Source organism: Stylophora pistillata, chromosome 13, assembly GCF_964205215.1.
Source record: "Stylophora pistillata chromosome 13, jaStyPist1.2, whole genome shotgun sequence".
Lineage (NCBI taxonomy): Eukaryota > Metazoa > Cnidaria > Anthozoa > Scleractinia > Pocilloporidae > Stylophora > Stylophora pistillata.
The window spans coordinates 25,764,578-25,778,560 of record NC_142531.1 but is presented as its reverse complement, the minus strand read 5'-3'; the positions used below and the strand labels follow the sequence as shown (position 1 = coordinate 25,778,560).

At 38.4% G+C, this 13,983-nt stretch overlaps 1 protein-coding gene across 1 annotated transcript in view; it reads left to right on the top strand.

Moving 5' to 3' along the window:
• The window catches only part of LOC111326151 (replication protein A 70 kDa DNA-binding subunit), a 29,068-nt gene that overhangs the window by 10,113 nt on the left and 4,972 nt on the right, over positions 1–13,983 (top strand). The window contains exons 5-11 of the mRNA XM_022930089.2: positions 4,186–4,294; positions 4,914–5,068; positions 6,746–6,830; positions 7,546–7,623; positions 8,999–9,101; positions 9,397–9,465; positions 9,715–9,819. Coding sequence (XP_022785824.2) covers positions 4,186–4,294; positions 4,914–5,068; positions 6,746–6,830; positions 7,546–7,623; positions 8,999–9,101; positions 9,397–9,465; positions 9,715–9,819 — 704 coding nt within the window. The remainder of the gene's footprint in view (positions 1–4,185; positions 4,295–4,913; positions 5,069–6,745; positions 6,831–7,545; positions 7,624–8,998; positions 9,102–9,396; positions 9,466–9,714; positions 9,820–13,983) is intronic.

Genomic DNA, 13,983 nt, shown 5'->3' with positions numbered 1-13,983 from the left:
GTGAAATTTTGCAGTTAACTCAATTCAAGAAAATATAAAAAGTTTCACTCCATTTGGTAGTCGGCTGTCCAGGCATGCCTCTTTTGTGACTGACGTGGCCTCTTTCCAGCGCCCTTGGCAGTGGAAGGTGCCCCTAGAAGACCGTTGGCTGTTGTAGCAGAATTGGGAACATGCTGTTTGGCTGCCTTGCCATTGGTAGGAATGGGGCCAGTAGTCTTGGGCTCTGCTAGCCAGTTATCGAAATTGTTCCCCTGGTAATTTATTAATCAGTTGACATGGACGGCCATTGGTTTCAACCTTGGCTCTTTTTGGATCCTGTAAATCAAATCATCTAGGCGTGATGTCATTACGTATGGTACCTCCCAGGGCCTCTGCAACTTCAGGGTCCTGCCTTTCTTGCACCTAGGGTTGTGGAGCCAAATAGGATCCCCACACACAAAGCCATGATTCTGTGCCTTGTGATCATAGTACTTCTTGTGCCTTTCGCTTCCTAACTACATGTTTCCTTGGGCAAACACATGAGCCTGATCCAGTTGGGCTTGCAGACGTTGAACTTACTCAGCGTCATTCTGGTTGTCACTTTCTTGTATGGGTTGTCTAAGCCGAAGGTCAATCGGACGATCAATCTGGCGCCCAAACATCAACTCACATGGGGCAAAGGAGGTAGTTTCGTGAACAGCAGAGGGATAAGCCGTCATCAGAATAGGCAAGTGACTATCCCAATCTCATTGGTTCTCTGCCACAAACTTGGATAGCATTCCCTTTGTAGTCCAGTTAAAACGCTCAACCATTCCGTCTGACTGAGGATGGAGGGGCGTGGTTCTGGTTTTATCCATTCCCAATGACTTGCACATATCTTGGAAGACTTTTGACTTAAAATTCCTTCCCTGATCAGAATGGATCTGCCTCGGGACGCTGAAACAAGCCACGAACTCTTCAACCAACGCTCTTGCTACAGTTGTTGCTTCTTGATTGGGAATTGCGTAGGCCTCTGTCCACTTCGAAAAGTAATCTCCTATGATGAGGATGTATTTGTTACCATGGTCCTAAAATGTCCAGTGCCACTCTCTCAAGGGGTGCGCCAACGTTGTAGTTCATTAAGGGTGCCCGGGGTGTGCAAGTTGGCCTTTCCCTGGAGGCACAGAGGTCGCGTGTCCAACACCAATCTTTCACATAATTTATTTTGTGCAGCCAGGCCAATAGAACCTCTCTTTAACCCATTCTAGCATCTTATTGACACCCAGGTGCCCTGCAGTCTCCATGGTGTGTAGCTCGTGGAGGATGTCATTTCTGAGATTGGAGGGTAGAACAAACTGCCAACGGACCTCATCTCCCGCTTCGGACTCCCACCACCAGCAAAGGACACTGTTACGTAGTGACAAACGGAACCATTGACTCCAGTAAGTCTTGATCGGTTTGTTTTGAAACATCCTTCCATGCTGGGCGAGGGTGGCAAGACTCCTTCCATGCGATAATCTCCGTTAAGTCGTCATCGGTGATCTGACTAGCCTGCAGGTCATCTGTGGCACCCATAACAACAAAGGCTTTGGTGGAGCTGGAACTTCCGTTTTTAAAACTCTTGGCCTTCAGGTAAAGGTTTTGGGTCTAACTGATGGGACGGCAGGCTATCCCCATCCTCTGTCTGTTTTGTCTGAGCCTTGGGATGCACCACTAAGAACAACATCTGTTATTTTCAAATCTTCGGCTGAAGAGCTCACTACCTTTTGTTCGGTGAGGTCGCAGTATTGGCATTCACAGCATGGTCTTCTCGAAAGAGCGTCAGCATTTCCATGGCATGTACCAGGATGGTGCTGGATGTTAAAATCATAAGTGCCCAGGAGTTCAAGCCACCTGGTGAGTTGGCCTTCGGGATTTTTGAACTTCAGGAGCACCATGGTCAGTGTGGACGAGGAACTGCCTTCCACGCAAGTAGTGATGGTAGGTCTTTACTGCTACAACAACTGCTAAAAGTTCCTTACGAGTCACAATAGTTTCTCTCGCTCTTGCTCTTGGTAATACTCAGTCTGGTAGGGTAAATATCTCCTGTGGTGTACCTGAGGGGTCGGAACTGGGACTCCTGCTTTTCTTAATTTATATCAATGATTTCCATAACTGTTCTAGGCAATTACACTTCCATCTATTTGCTGATGATGCCAACTTATTTCTTCAACTCAAGAATATTAATTTACCAGAAAGTATTCATAATAATGAACTCAGTGATGTTCATTCCTGGTTATGTGCAAACAAACTTTCATTGAATATCAGTAAGTCAAATTTTGTACTGTTTCACCCAGTCCAAAAAAAAATACCCAAGTCAGTTACATTATTTATCAATAATCAATCTCTAACAGGAAAACTCCATCAGATACGTAGGAATTTACATTGACTCAAATCTCAACTGGAAAAGTCATATTAATTATATTGTAAAAAAGATTAAATGTAGTATAGGTACTCTATCAAAACTTTGCTATATCTTAATAGCAAAACCTTACTGGACCTATACTATGCTCTTGTATATCCATTTTTGACATACTGTATAATAGCTTGGGGCAATACTTATCAAACTTCTCTGCAGCCATTTTTTGTATTGCAAAAGAAAGCCATTAGAATCATAACTTTCTTTGGCTTCTTAGAGCATACAAGCCCACTTTTCAGAGTTATGTCTTTTAAGAGTTACATCTGTTGGCTTAGGGCTCTGGGACGTGACCGCCTGCGATATCTTTCTTTTGCCACTTCGTTGTTTTTCAGCAAAGAAAAAATGCCTCAACTTCTACAGCTGCATCCAATGCCTCGGTGAGTGTAACTGCCTTTGCTTGATGGACCTTCCAATCTAGTTCTGGATCTGCCAGTGCCTCAGTGAACTGGTCTTTGGCGATTGACTCTCCTAGTAAAACTGTGGCATCGGAGTAGGCTTGTCTAGTCAAACGCCAAATCACCTGGGTTAATTCAGGGAGGGTTTCCTCAGGTTTGCGAGTGCGGCTTCGTAGCGAAACCCGGAGCATTTCTGTTCTGTTCAATGTTCCAAACCAACTATCAAGTGCCGCGACCAGGTCCGTGTAGCTGGTACGCTGACTTTTGTCGAGGTCCCCAAGCACTGCCTGAGCTTGGCCGCTTAGGCTGACTGCCAGGTAGGCTGCTTTGGTTCATCTATCCCACTGATTCAGATTGGCTACAAGCTCAAATTGGGCTTTATAATCCTCCCACAAAGTTGAACCATTGTAGGGGCTTGGGTGGACACGTGGCTTCTCTTGTTGTTGAGCACGCTGGTGATATGGGCTGGGAGAAAGAGGTGCTGGAAGAGTGCTAAAACACTCACTCAGGATCACCAAACAAATTGGGAATAACACTTTTGTGGTGAACGGGTGCCAGTGTAACGTGACGGTCAGGCTTTTTTGATTCAAGGGCAGCGAGGCATTTACTCAGTTCACCGAAGCGATCCTCTAAAGCACTGTTTTGCTTTTCTAGTCCAACACTTAGTGCTGTAATGGCTGTTAAAACTTGATCGACGGTTACATTGCTGTTGTCTCCTTTACTGTGAGGCGTGCTGCTCCCAACTGGAATGGGTGATTTCACCATAGTTGTGTCCTTTACAGTCGGGGAAAAATCCTCTGTGTTTAGAACGATCAGTGGTCCAAAATCAACTTCACCATCATTGTAATGCTCCATTTCGCTAGTATGCCGAATATCCCACCGCTGCCACCAGTGTAAGGAGCCGAATCAAGCAACAGTTTTCTCGCCAAACACACACATGTATTTTATTCATCCGAACGGCTCTTTTCTCAGAACCCTGGGATCCTATTACAACCACGTTGAAATTACGCAACAAGGCGGTACGTCACAACTGGAATAATGTCACGCAGTAGTTCCATTATGTTACACTCACTCACTCAGAAGGACAGCACAGTAGCTTATGCCTGTTAAGGTGGTGACCTACAAAAACTGTATCACTTATTTGTGACTACCACTATTTAATATAGTGCCAAGCATGGTTAAAAATATTCTTTTATCAGGAGCCTTATCATTAATTTACAGTCTTACTGCTGCAAGGGAAATGATTAAAAAAAAATTGTGTTAGTGAAGTAGCTGACTTACTGACACCAGCCCTTGAATTTGTGAGGCATTACATCACAGCATCATAATAATTATATTGCCATATAAAAGATTTAATACATGTTGTTTTTATAGCTGCTATGCTGGCTACTCAACTAAATGAGATGGTGACTTCAGAACAATTAGAAGTGAAAGCTGTCATTCAGCTGAACAAGTACATCTGCAATGTTATTCAAGAAACCAGGTAATAGAGATTTGTTGAACAGTCACGTTATATTTGTAAACCCTCCTTTGGATTCACATCAGCCTCACCAAAGACTGACCAAAACAGAATTTCTTTTTATATTCGCAATACAATATCAGGAAGACAAGTGATGAGAAAGAATAAAAATATCAACTAGGGAATAACTAGTTGATCAGATTCCAAATGCTCCAAAGTAACATCATAGGAATCATATGACAGACAGTAGGGAGATTTCCTAATGAGATCTTGGGAGTGAAATGGCTAAGAAATATGTAAAACACCTTTTTCTTGAAATATTTCAGTATAAAGTGAAAATTGTAATAGGAAGGTGACTGTTTGCAGTTCTTGGCGGGGAGGGGGCATTCTTTAAAAGTTATGATGATTTGGCAATCATAGCTGACTATTTGTTTTACGATGTACAAGACAATGTTTCTTAATTGATTTATTGATAAAGCAACTTCTTTGACCTATATATCATTATACTTTTTATTAGAACTTTATCTTAATTGAGGATATCTCTACAATACATGTTTAACTTTTATGAGGAAAGCTTCAAAATCCATATCAAATAAAAGGAGTTCTTGGGAAAATGTTTTATTTATTAAAAGGTTATTTTCAGGAAAGTGCTGATACTAATGGATGTGACTGTTATTAAACCTGGAAGAGAAATTCCTGGAAAGATTGGAGATCCCAAAAACTTAAACGCTGATCCTAGTAATGATCGCCAAAATCCTCCACAACAGAATGGAAATAGTGCTCCACAGACCATGTCAGGTAGACTCACAATACATTCTTATTGACAGATTTTGATAATGTTCTGGTTGACAGCAACTTCGATATTAAGAACATGTCCAAGAGAAAACCGGGCAGGGGGCAATAAACTTCAAATCATCAATTTGGCCCAAACTTGGCACAAATGCTAAGTATCATGAGATAACAAATGTGTTAAAATAGTAGATCAAAATATATAATTCCCTGGGAGATATAGGGTCCTCCTGGGAAAACCCATATTTCCTGCATTTTTTGCACAATTGGTTAGCTAACTTTGCATTGCTGCTGTGACAAACTGAAAAGCCATCTGCAAATTCAATCAACTGGGTTGTGATACAATGAATATATGAAGTTCATATATTTTGAACTGCCGTATTAGATGTGTATGATGCCCAATCCTCGCAGTAAATAGGGCTATTTATGCAATAGCAAAAATCAGACCTGAAAAAAATCAGGCCTGTACTATTCATTGTATCTGATTTATCATCATGGGTTTAAAACGAATCAACTTAACAGCCTGCTCCCAGTTGGCTTGTTAGCTCAATTGGTAGAGTGCTGCACTAGTATCGCAGAGGTCAGTGGTTCGAATCCTGTACAGGCCTGATTTTTTTCAGGTCTGATTTTCGCTATTGCATAAATAGCGCTATCTACTGCGAGGATCGTGCATCATACGCAACTGGATTGTGTTCTATATCTATCAGACTTATAGAAAATTGAATTTTTTTAAATTTTTCATTTCATTTCTTCCCTTATCTCTCCCTTAAGTAAAGATGGCTTTTTCTGGTTTTGACATAGTCCAAAAATAAGGGTATCTTAAGGCCCAATATCTCCAATGACCAACTACTTCTGATCATTATTCCTACATGGGCAGTGAAAGCCATTACTGGATGTCCAAAATCAGTAATAAAATTTTGGTGCAACTCATTTCATAACCCATGCTGACATCATTGAAATTTACATCTAACTCCTGCTTTTTAGTCTATATCATCAAAATTCTGTAAACGACATCTTTGTTTTATGCGCTTAAAATAACTTGAAATTTACAAGAGTTTTCCCAGAGAGTATCGTTTAAACATGAATTAGGAGAGAATCTTTGAATAGCACAAGTTGAGTCCTTTTTGCAAACTTTTTTTCACAGCCATATTTGGATTATTCTTGATGAAATGCATCAGTCGATGATGAACTTTGAGGGCACATGCAGTCAAACCTTCTGACAAAAGATATCTAGAAAGAAGCTTGATAGTATATACATGTCTCTGTGGTGCCTCAGTTGCAACTTTTGGCTTGATATCATTTGTTAGATAAGTAGCCATTATGTCAACAATGTACCAGATTCAATATGCTTCCATTGCCTTGTTGAAATGTTAGACATGGAGAGAGAGCTCTTGGAAAGATCGATTATGATTGGTCTTTTCTGGTGTGATACTTATTGACTTACATGATATGTGTTGGTGGCAAAAAGATGATTTGCTGCCCTGAAAGCTGATGTAAATCAAAGGACAATTCACCATCTTTTATCTTATCACCTGCAATTTTGTTCAGTGGTCAACTTTGACATTCATTTTCTGCCTGGTTCTCCCTGGTTTTGTCTTGGACATGCTTAATTGTATAATAGTTGATGTACCTGTGATTAGCAATGTTGTAATTTTAAATCAAAGGACGATTCACTATTTCACTTAGTTGGTGTGAAAGCTGTGATGGCAAATGGTAAATCAGCAGGTGGAACTTCAAGAGGTGCAGGACTGGCCTCTGCTACGTATGGAAGGTATTATTGTGTGTTACATGTAAACTATGATGGGTAATATAACATTTTTAGCCAGGTCAAAGGGAAACAAATTGTTGTAAAGTTAAGCATAGCGTGACAAAGTGTGACAGACAATTCTAAAGTAAGCTTTGATCACATAATTTCAACCAGAAATATGATATGTGTAACCCAAGTTTGTTGTTAGAGTATTCGTGAAAATATTCCTACTACGTGTCACATGGAATATGGAAACTTGTATGTGTTTTCCGTCTAAAAACACGTAGGAACACTAGTTCTGCTGGATTTACGAAAGTGTCCTCCCATATCTGTGAAATTGCGGATACGTGGTAATTAAGTTGTTTATTTCAAGCGAAACTCGTGTTATCTTCTGTATTTTGTATCCCGTATGATTTAGCTACCATTCTGTATATAAGAACCTTGATTCAAGCAATAAAGTAGATTCAGTTGATTGTAAAGCAGTTGAGTGTCCTGCACTCTGTGTGTAAGCTTACGTTAAACCCAACGTTTGCTTAAGCATCGAAACAGCTCGACGCTAACCGACCCTTCGCCGAAATTATACTACAAAATAAAATTCACTTGCATTCATAAAACTTTCAGAGAGAATATGGTGTATAGAGTTGCATGTTTATGAGATCAGGTGAAGTGTTGAGTCCAGGAAGGGCCAGATACGATTATATGCCAGAGTTAGATGTTTAATGGTTACTTTTCATTTTAGTCACAAGCCGCTTGCTTCAAGAGGGGATAATACAAGATCTGTTTTTCCAATAACATCCTTAACACCATATCAGAACAGGTACTATAAGATTTTCAATGATTCTTTTCTTTACCCATAGCAATGGTCAGGTAAGATGGTCTGAATATTTTTCACGATGAAGAAGTGAATTCCATGATGTTTCTTTATCCAACACCTCTTGAATATAAAATGAGATTATAAGATAGAGCAATAAATAGCAATATCTAACAAACTGAATGCCACTGATTCCGATCAGGACTTGACAAATTGAAAATGGCTGCCTTTTTACGTAGAAACTCGTCTTAATAAATGTGCAATATTGTATAGGAGAATTGAACATGCAGTGCAAGAGTATCTTATGGACTCCTTGAAATTGAATAGCTCTCGGCATTAACGTAATACCAGGTTTGCCAGCTTGAATTTTATTACTCCTACACACAAGAGAAAGACTGAAAGAGGAAGCTCGTTTGTAGTGTCTGTAATACAGGACTGGAATAATTTAAATTGTGAAATAAGGAAACAGCCGAATGTAAAGTGTTCTAAACGTGCCTTGAGAAAGCAATTTCTACAAGATCGAGCTCACTTGTCTTACATTTATCCATAATTTTTATTGAACTTTATTATGTATTTATTTATTTGTTCAATTTTTATTATAGAATTATTACCTGTCCATTGCTTATACTTTAATAATGTAATTTCTATTCATACATAGTAGAGGGCCACAAGTTTGTTAGTTTTTAACTATTATGTGCTACCCTCTTTAAATGAAGACTACTATTGCTACTACTACTAACAGGCAAGGGCCAGTTCAAAATGAAATGAAATGACATGCAACCTCAGCAAATAATTTGGATATATCAACAAAGTTGAAATGGTAAATTGGCCTCCGTAACAATTACAAAAGCTGACGTTTTGAGCGTTAGCCCTTCCTAACCTCAGCGAATGTTTTACAGTGCCAGAAAAGAAAAAAGTAAATTCCTATGAGAATGAAAAATAGCAACGACAACACAAACAAACTATCTAAAGGCAACTGCAAAACGAAGTTAAAGAAAAGAAAGGCTGTTTATTACCAAATGCTGAGGGATTAGAACAAAATTTACAGATAGGCACAAGAACTGGTCTCATGAAAGGGGTGAGACAGGAAAATATGTAACTGCATTTGCATACAACACATAATTAACAAATATCGTAGTTAGACAAAATACCAAAGAGCAAAAGTACACAATGACAAGTAGGTGAGAAAAATGGAAACCAAACAAATAAAAAACAAACATTTGCCCCAACAAGGACTGAAATACAATTACATTTCAAATGTCTTATTGACAAACTAAGGGGTTTTTAATCACTTCAAAATGAAAATGCTTTTGATGTTTCCTATTATTGTAAGGGCCAAAGGTTGCCTTTCCTTTGTCTTTCATATTCATAAACTAAACAGATGGACAATTCGTGTACGTGTAACAAGCAAGCCAAAGGTCCGTACTTACAACAACTCTAGAGGAGAGGGCCGTGTCTTTAATGTTGACCTTGTGGATGAGTCGGTTTGTAAAATATCCACTGTTATTTCATGACTTATTTTGTCTTCTATCTTTAAGATCCCTGATGGGTTCTTTATAGGAACTCGTCATTTTCACTTTAACCTGATTTGTGTGCATTTTTTCAGGACAACTGAGTATTAAAATTGATATCGTCATTTGAAATGGTAATTGAAAAAACAGGGTAGTTTCAGAGTAGGATTTATGTGACCACTTTTTGGTAACATTATCATATCTAAGATTTTTTGGAAACATTGTTGGGGTCAAGCATCTTCAAACTTACTTATTTAAAATTCTTTAGGGAGAGATCAGAGCTACTGGATTCAATGAAGCAGTTGACAAGTTTTATGACTTGCTTGAACTTGACAAGGTATGTAAACCTTGCTTTCACTCTTAAATTTGTCTCCTTATCATTATTTTTAGCAGGCTAAGTACAAAGCCTATTAATGACATAATCAGTGCCTGTTGACCCTTGTTTTATAGCTTATAATTACAGTCTTGGTACTCTGTAGTTGTGTGACAAAAGTTACTTGTTGGAATTGGTAACCTCTTCCTGTTATAGGTTGAGAAGACCTGTGTTTACTAATGTTTTGATTTTTTTACATTTTTCATGATGCAGGTGTTTTATATCTCCAAATGCTCTCTGAGAACTGCAAACAAGAAATTCTCAACCATCAAGAATGACTATGAACTCTTTCTGAACAATGATAGTTTGATAGAGCCAGTAAGTACAGACAATTGTAATCACAGAATTCCTGTTGAGCAAGTTATTATCAGAAATAATTTGGATATATCAAGAAAGTTGAAATGGTAAATTGGCCACCGTAACGATTACAAAAGCTACGTTTCGAGCATTAGCCCTTCGTTGGAGCAAATAGAGGAATTGTGGGTTGTGTGTGCTTTTGTAATCGTTACAGGGGCCAATCTACCATTTAAACTTTGTTGATATATCCAAATTATTTCGTTACCCCCACCGACGCAGCCCCAAACAGTTTCTTTAGAAACTATCAGCCTTTATTGTCAGAAAACTTGATGAATTGTTTTACCTGACTGAATCACTAGATGGCTTCAAAACCATCTTAGAAATTGATAGAATATGCTGAGATTGTCGTATCATGATAGACTGATACTATCAAGAGCAAATGTTACCAAAAACCCAACAGCTTTTTTAAGTTTCGTGGCAACAGCTCAAAAATCAATTTGGCCCATAATCTCGTATTAGATAGAAGTTAAATTTTGCTAAATATCAATTAGTTTTCGAGAAAATCAATATTCCCTGAATTTTGTGAAAATGCGCTTTTTCAATGCGAAATTCAGGTTGATTCACGACACCTTGCGTTACAAAATAAAACACTCTAGGGTAGTAAAGTCAGCCACACATTGTAAAACAATGTCAAAAAATACCATTAACACAATTTTTAGCAATTCTCAACCATTTACCTTTATAGGCAAAGGTAAAGTCTGTTTATGAGCCTAGTGGCCCATTAGGCCGGTGCTTAACTCCGGTTTCTGTAGCATGAAGTGACTAGGAGTATTTCTACTCCCCCCCTAGATGGGATGTCAGTCCATGGCAGGGTTACCCCCAGCATTAAATTGCCGGTACCCATTTATACACCTGGATGGAGAGAGGCACTGTGAGAGTAAAGTGTCTTGCCTGAGAACACAACACAATGTCCCAGCCGGGGCTCCAACCCGGACCACTCGATCCGGAGTCCAGTGCACTAACCATGAGGCCACTGCGCCTCCACATTTACTTTTATAATCTAATTTAATTTGGTTGACTTATTTTTATTGAGAATAAAACTTATCTACATTTAGCCTATTATTTAAGCTTGTGTTACTGTATATAATTTTGGTGAAAGCCTAGCATTTAAATTCAAGGAGTTTTTCTTTTAGAGCCCCAAAGGATTCTGGGGAAATGATTCAAGAGTAAAGGAGTCGATTTTTAAGATTGGATAAATTGCACTGTCATTTCAACTTGTCCCACATGTGACATGACACTACAATGCACATTACACTTCACATAAGCACCTAAAAGGTTAAGCAGAATACATTAAGACTATACATTAACATATATAATCTTACCATTTTGTCTTCAAATCAGTGATGAAGGAAACTGTATTCCTGAAGGTCTCATTTGGTTCGTGAACTAATCATGCAAAATCATTTCCCACGACATAGTGGTGGTATTGTTTGTTTTGCATGCTTTGGACGTTTATAGGTTTTGTTGTGCGTATTCACTGCCTTCATTTTCCTCAAAAATGGTCTTAGAGTGCCTTTCATTAAGTCTTTGCTGAAACACGAGTTCTGAAATGAACAGCAAACCAAAGTTGAACCAAGAGACCTCAAGTCAAAACATATGTTATCACGTGGGTGTTGTGAAATACCGCTTCAGGTGAAATCTACAACCACAGAATTGGAACATGGAACAAATGACTTGTGGATCTTAGTGATTTTTTATTTGATATCAACATAGAAAAAAAGAAAGAAAAACAGAATCCTGTTGAGTCATCTGGCAGAATTGCTGGTGTCTGGGTGGCAGTGAGCAACCTACTACAAAGTCCACTCCAGTTAAATGGGAGAGCACGAGTTTTGTTAACAACATTGGATATACCAAGGAAGGTTTGCATGTTAGCAGAGCTTATGAAATTGACTCTGGCAAATTTTTACACTGGAGCAACTTCTGCCAATAAGTTGGGAGCCTTTCTCAGCTAAACAAACAGAAACAGAGTTAAGTGCTGAAGTATTTTTCCAAACTGCCAAAGCCAGGAGTAAACCAATGCAAAAACCAGTTTTAAGAGGCTCCACAGAACAGAAATAACAGCAGCAATGATGAAAGCTGTAAAGATGATGGAAGAGATCTGTTTTTGTGTCTGGAAGAGGGATGTGTTTAGTCCTTTCAACAATACTCATCGCCAGAAAATCATCTGGACTGTGGTAAACAGCAGTATGGCCTGGAACAGGAAACACTGTACGACAAGGCAATGACCATGTGTGCCACCAAACTGGAACATGGTGCTGGTGTCCTGCCAGAAATAGTTGATGAAGGTGCACCCATGTCAGTGGAGGATGATGGCTCCATGCTCTTAAGTCAGCAGGAGTACAAAAAAAAAAAGAATCTCACAGTGGCACAGAAAACGTATTTGACTGAAGTCTTCCAAGGTAGAAAACACACTGGAAAAAAGTAGATCCAATGAGCGTCTCAAAGGCAATGTGTAAAGACATTTTTAGAGACACTCTTTTAAGAGTGACGACTGACTGGGGTTGTAAAGTGTATCATCAAAATTATCTGGAATGCTTTCTCCAGGGAAAAGCCAACAAAGGAAAAGTGTAATAGGAAATCCAATAAGTTGTCATAAATTAGTTAAGTCTGTGGAGAGAAAAGGGATCACAGCCACACCCACAAAGGGAGAATCTCCTCTATCCTCAAATTGATTTCAAGATTTCTCAGAAATTTAAAAGGAGGTTGGTCCATGTAAAATATTTTCAAGCTTTCCCACGACTTACAATTTTAAGGCCAATCATAAGAAATCTTCCAGTTTCATTTTCAAAATTATTTTTAACTGCATCACATGATCAACCACACCCTATTTAATCGAGAAATCTTTAGAATCAAAATGCCCACTGGACAGAGATCAAACCGTTCTCCTTTGTAGGTCCAAACAGTGGCTAATAATACTCTACTTGTGAAAACAGTCCAAAGGAAAAGAAGGCATAAGTGTCTCGTCCTGACGAAAACTTAAGTTAGAGGAGGACTGGCACTATTCATTGAACATCAGTTGCTCCTGCCAATTGTAAAGATTCGGGAACCATTCTAAACTGATTTCCCGTACACTTTGTAAGGTAAATGCTTTGATACAGAAAAACTGGAGCTACACATTTAATACTAGTGGTGGGAATTGTTAGTTACAATTTTTAAACGCTGGAGGCTAAAGGGCATAAGCAATCACATGACCAGGAGTTTATTTATAAAATTAGTTTGTCTGATGGAAACAGTTTGTTATCATGTAGCATGACAAATAGGGCGTGGTGATTTCGACATAAATGTAAGTTGAACCAATAGATAAGAATAGACAATGACCAGAAATCCTGTGTGATCAAATGAAGACCATAGCTGATAGAAGAATAGGATTGATTGAAATTTGTGTCAAACAAAGGGACAGCAGAAATACAATCTATGTCTTTGATTTTAAAATATGTTGCTTAAGTTTTTACGTCAATCCTGCATTTGATTGAATGTGTTACTTCATAAATTGGAAAGTTGGTCAAATCAAGGCATTTTAATCCATCTTTAAAATTCAATTTCTTTGGATTAAATCATTTCCCCATAAAATCCTTTGGACGTGTGAAAGAATGATTACTCAGCGTTCAAAATCCAGATTTTTTGATATATTTCATGTATACTAGTACCACATACTTAGCTTAAAGGTTATTTTTAGTAAGTTTTCATCTTGATAAAAGAAGGTTTGTGGAATGTAATTATATTTTCAAAGTAAATAGAAGAGAATTGCTCAAATTCCTTTTCACACATATTGTGGCATTGTTCTACAAGATTTAGCGGATTTCATTTCTCTAGAGTATGTTATTTCATTATGCACAGCCTTCTTTTTCTCCCTAAATTGTAAGTTCAAAATGTGGCAAATTCACAAGATTCAGTTTTTATTGATTTTCTAAAAAACTAATCAATATTTAGCCAAATGAACTATGCAGTGTTTTGTTTTACATTAAGGTCTACCTAACCTGAGAATATGGGCCAGATTACATTTTGAGCTATTGCCATGAAATGTATGACTCATGGTCACATTTGCTCTTAATACCAGGAGTAAAGCAACTGAACATATTTTCCATTTTGCATTATATACTCTTGTTTACTACAAAAACCTGTTGT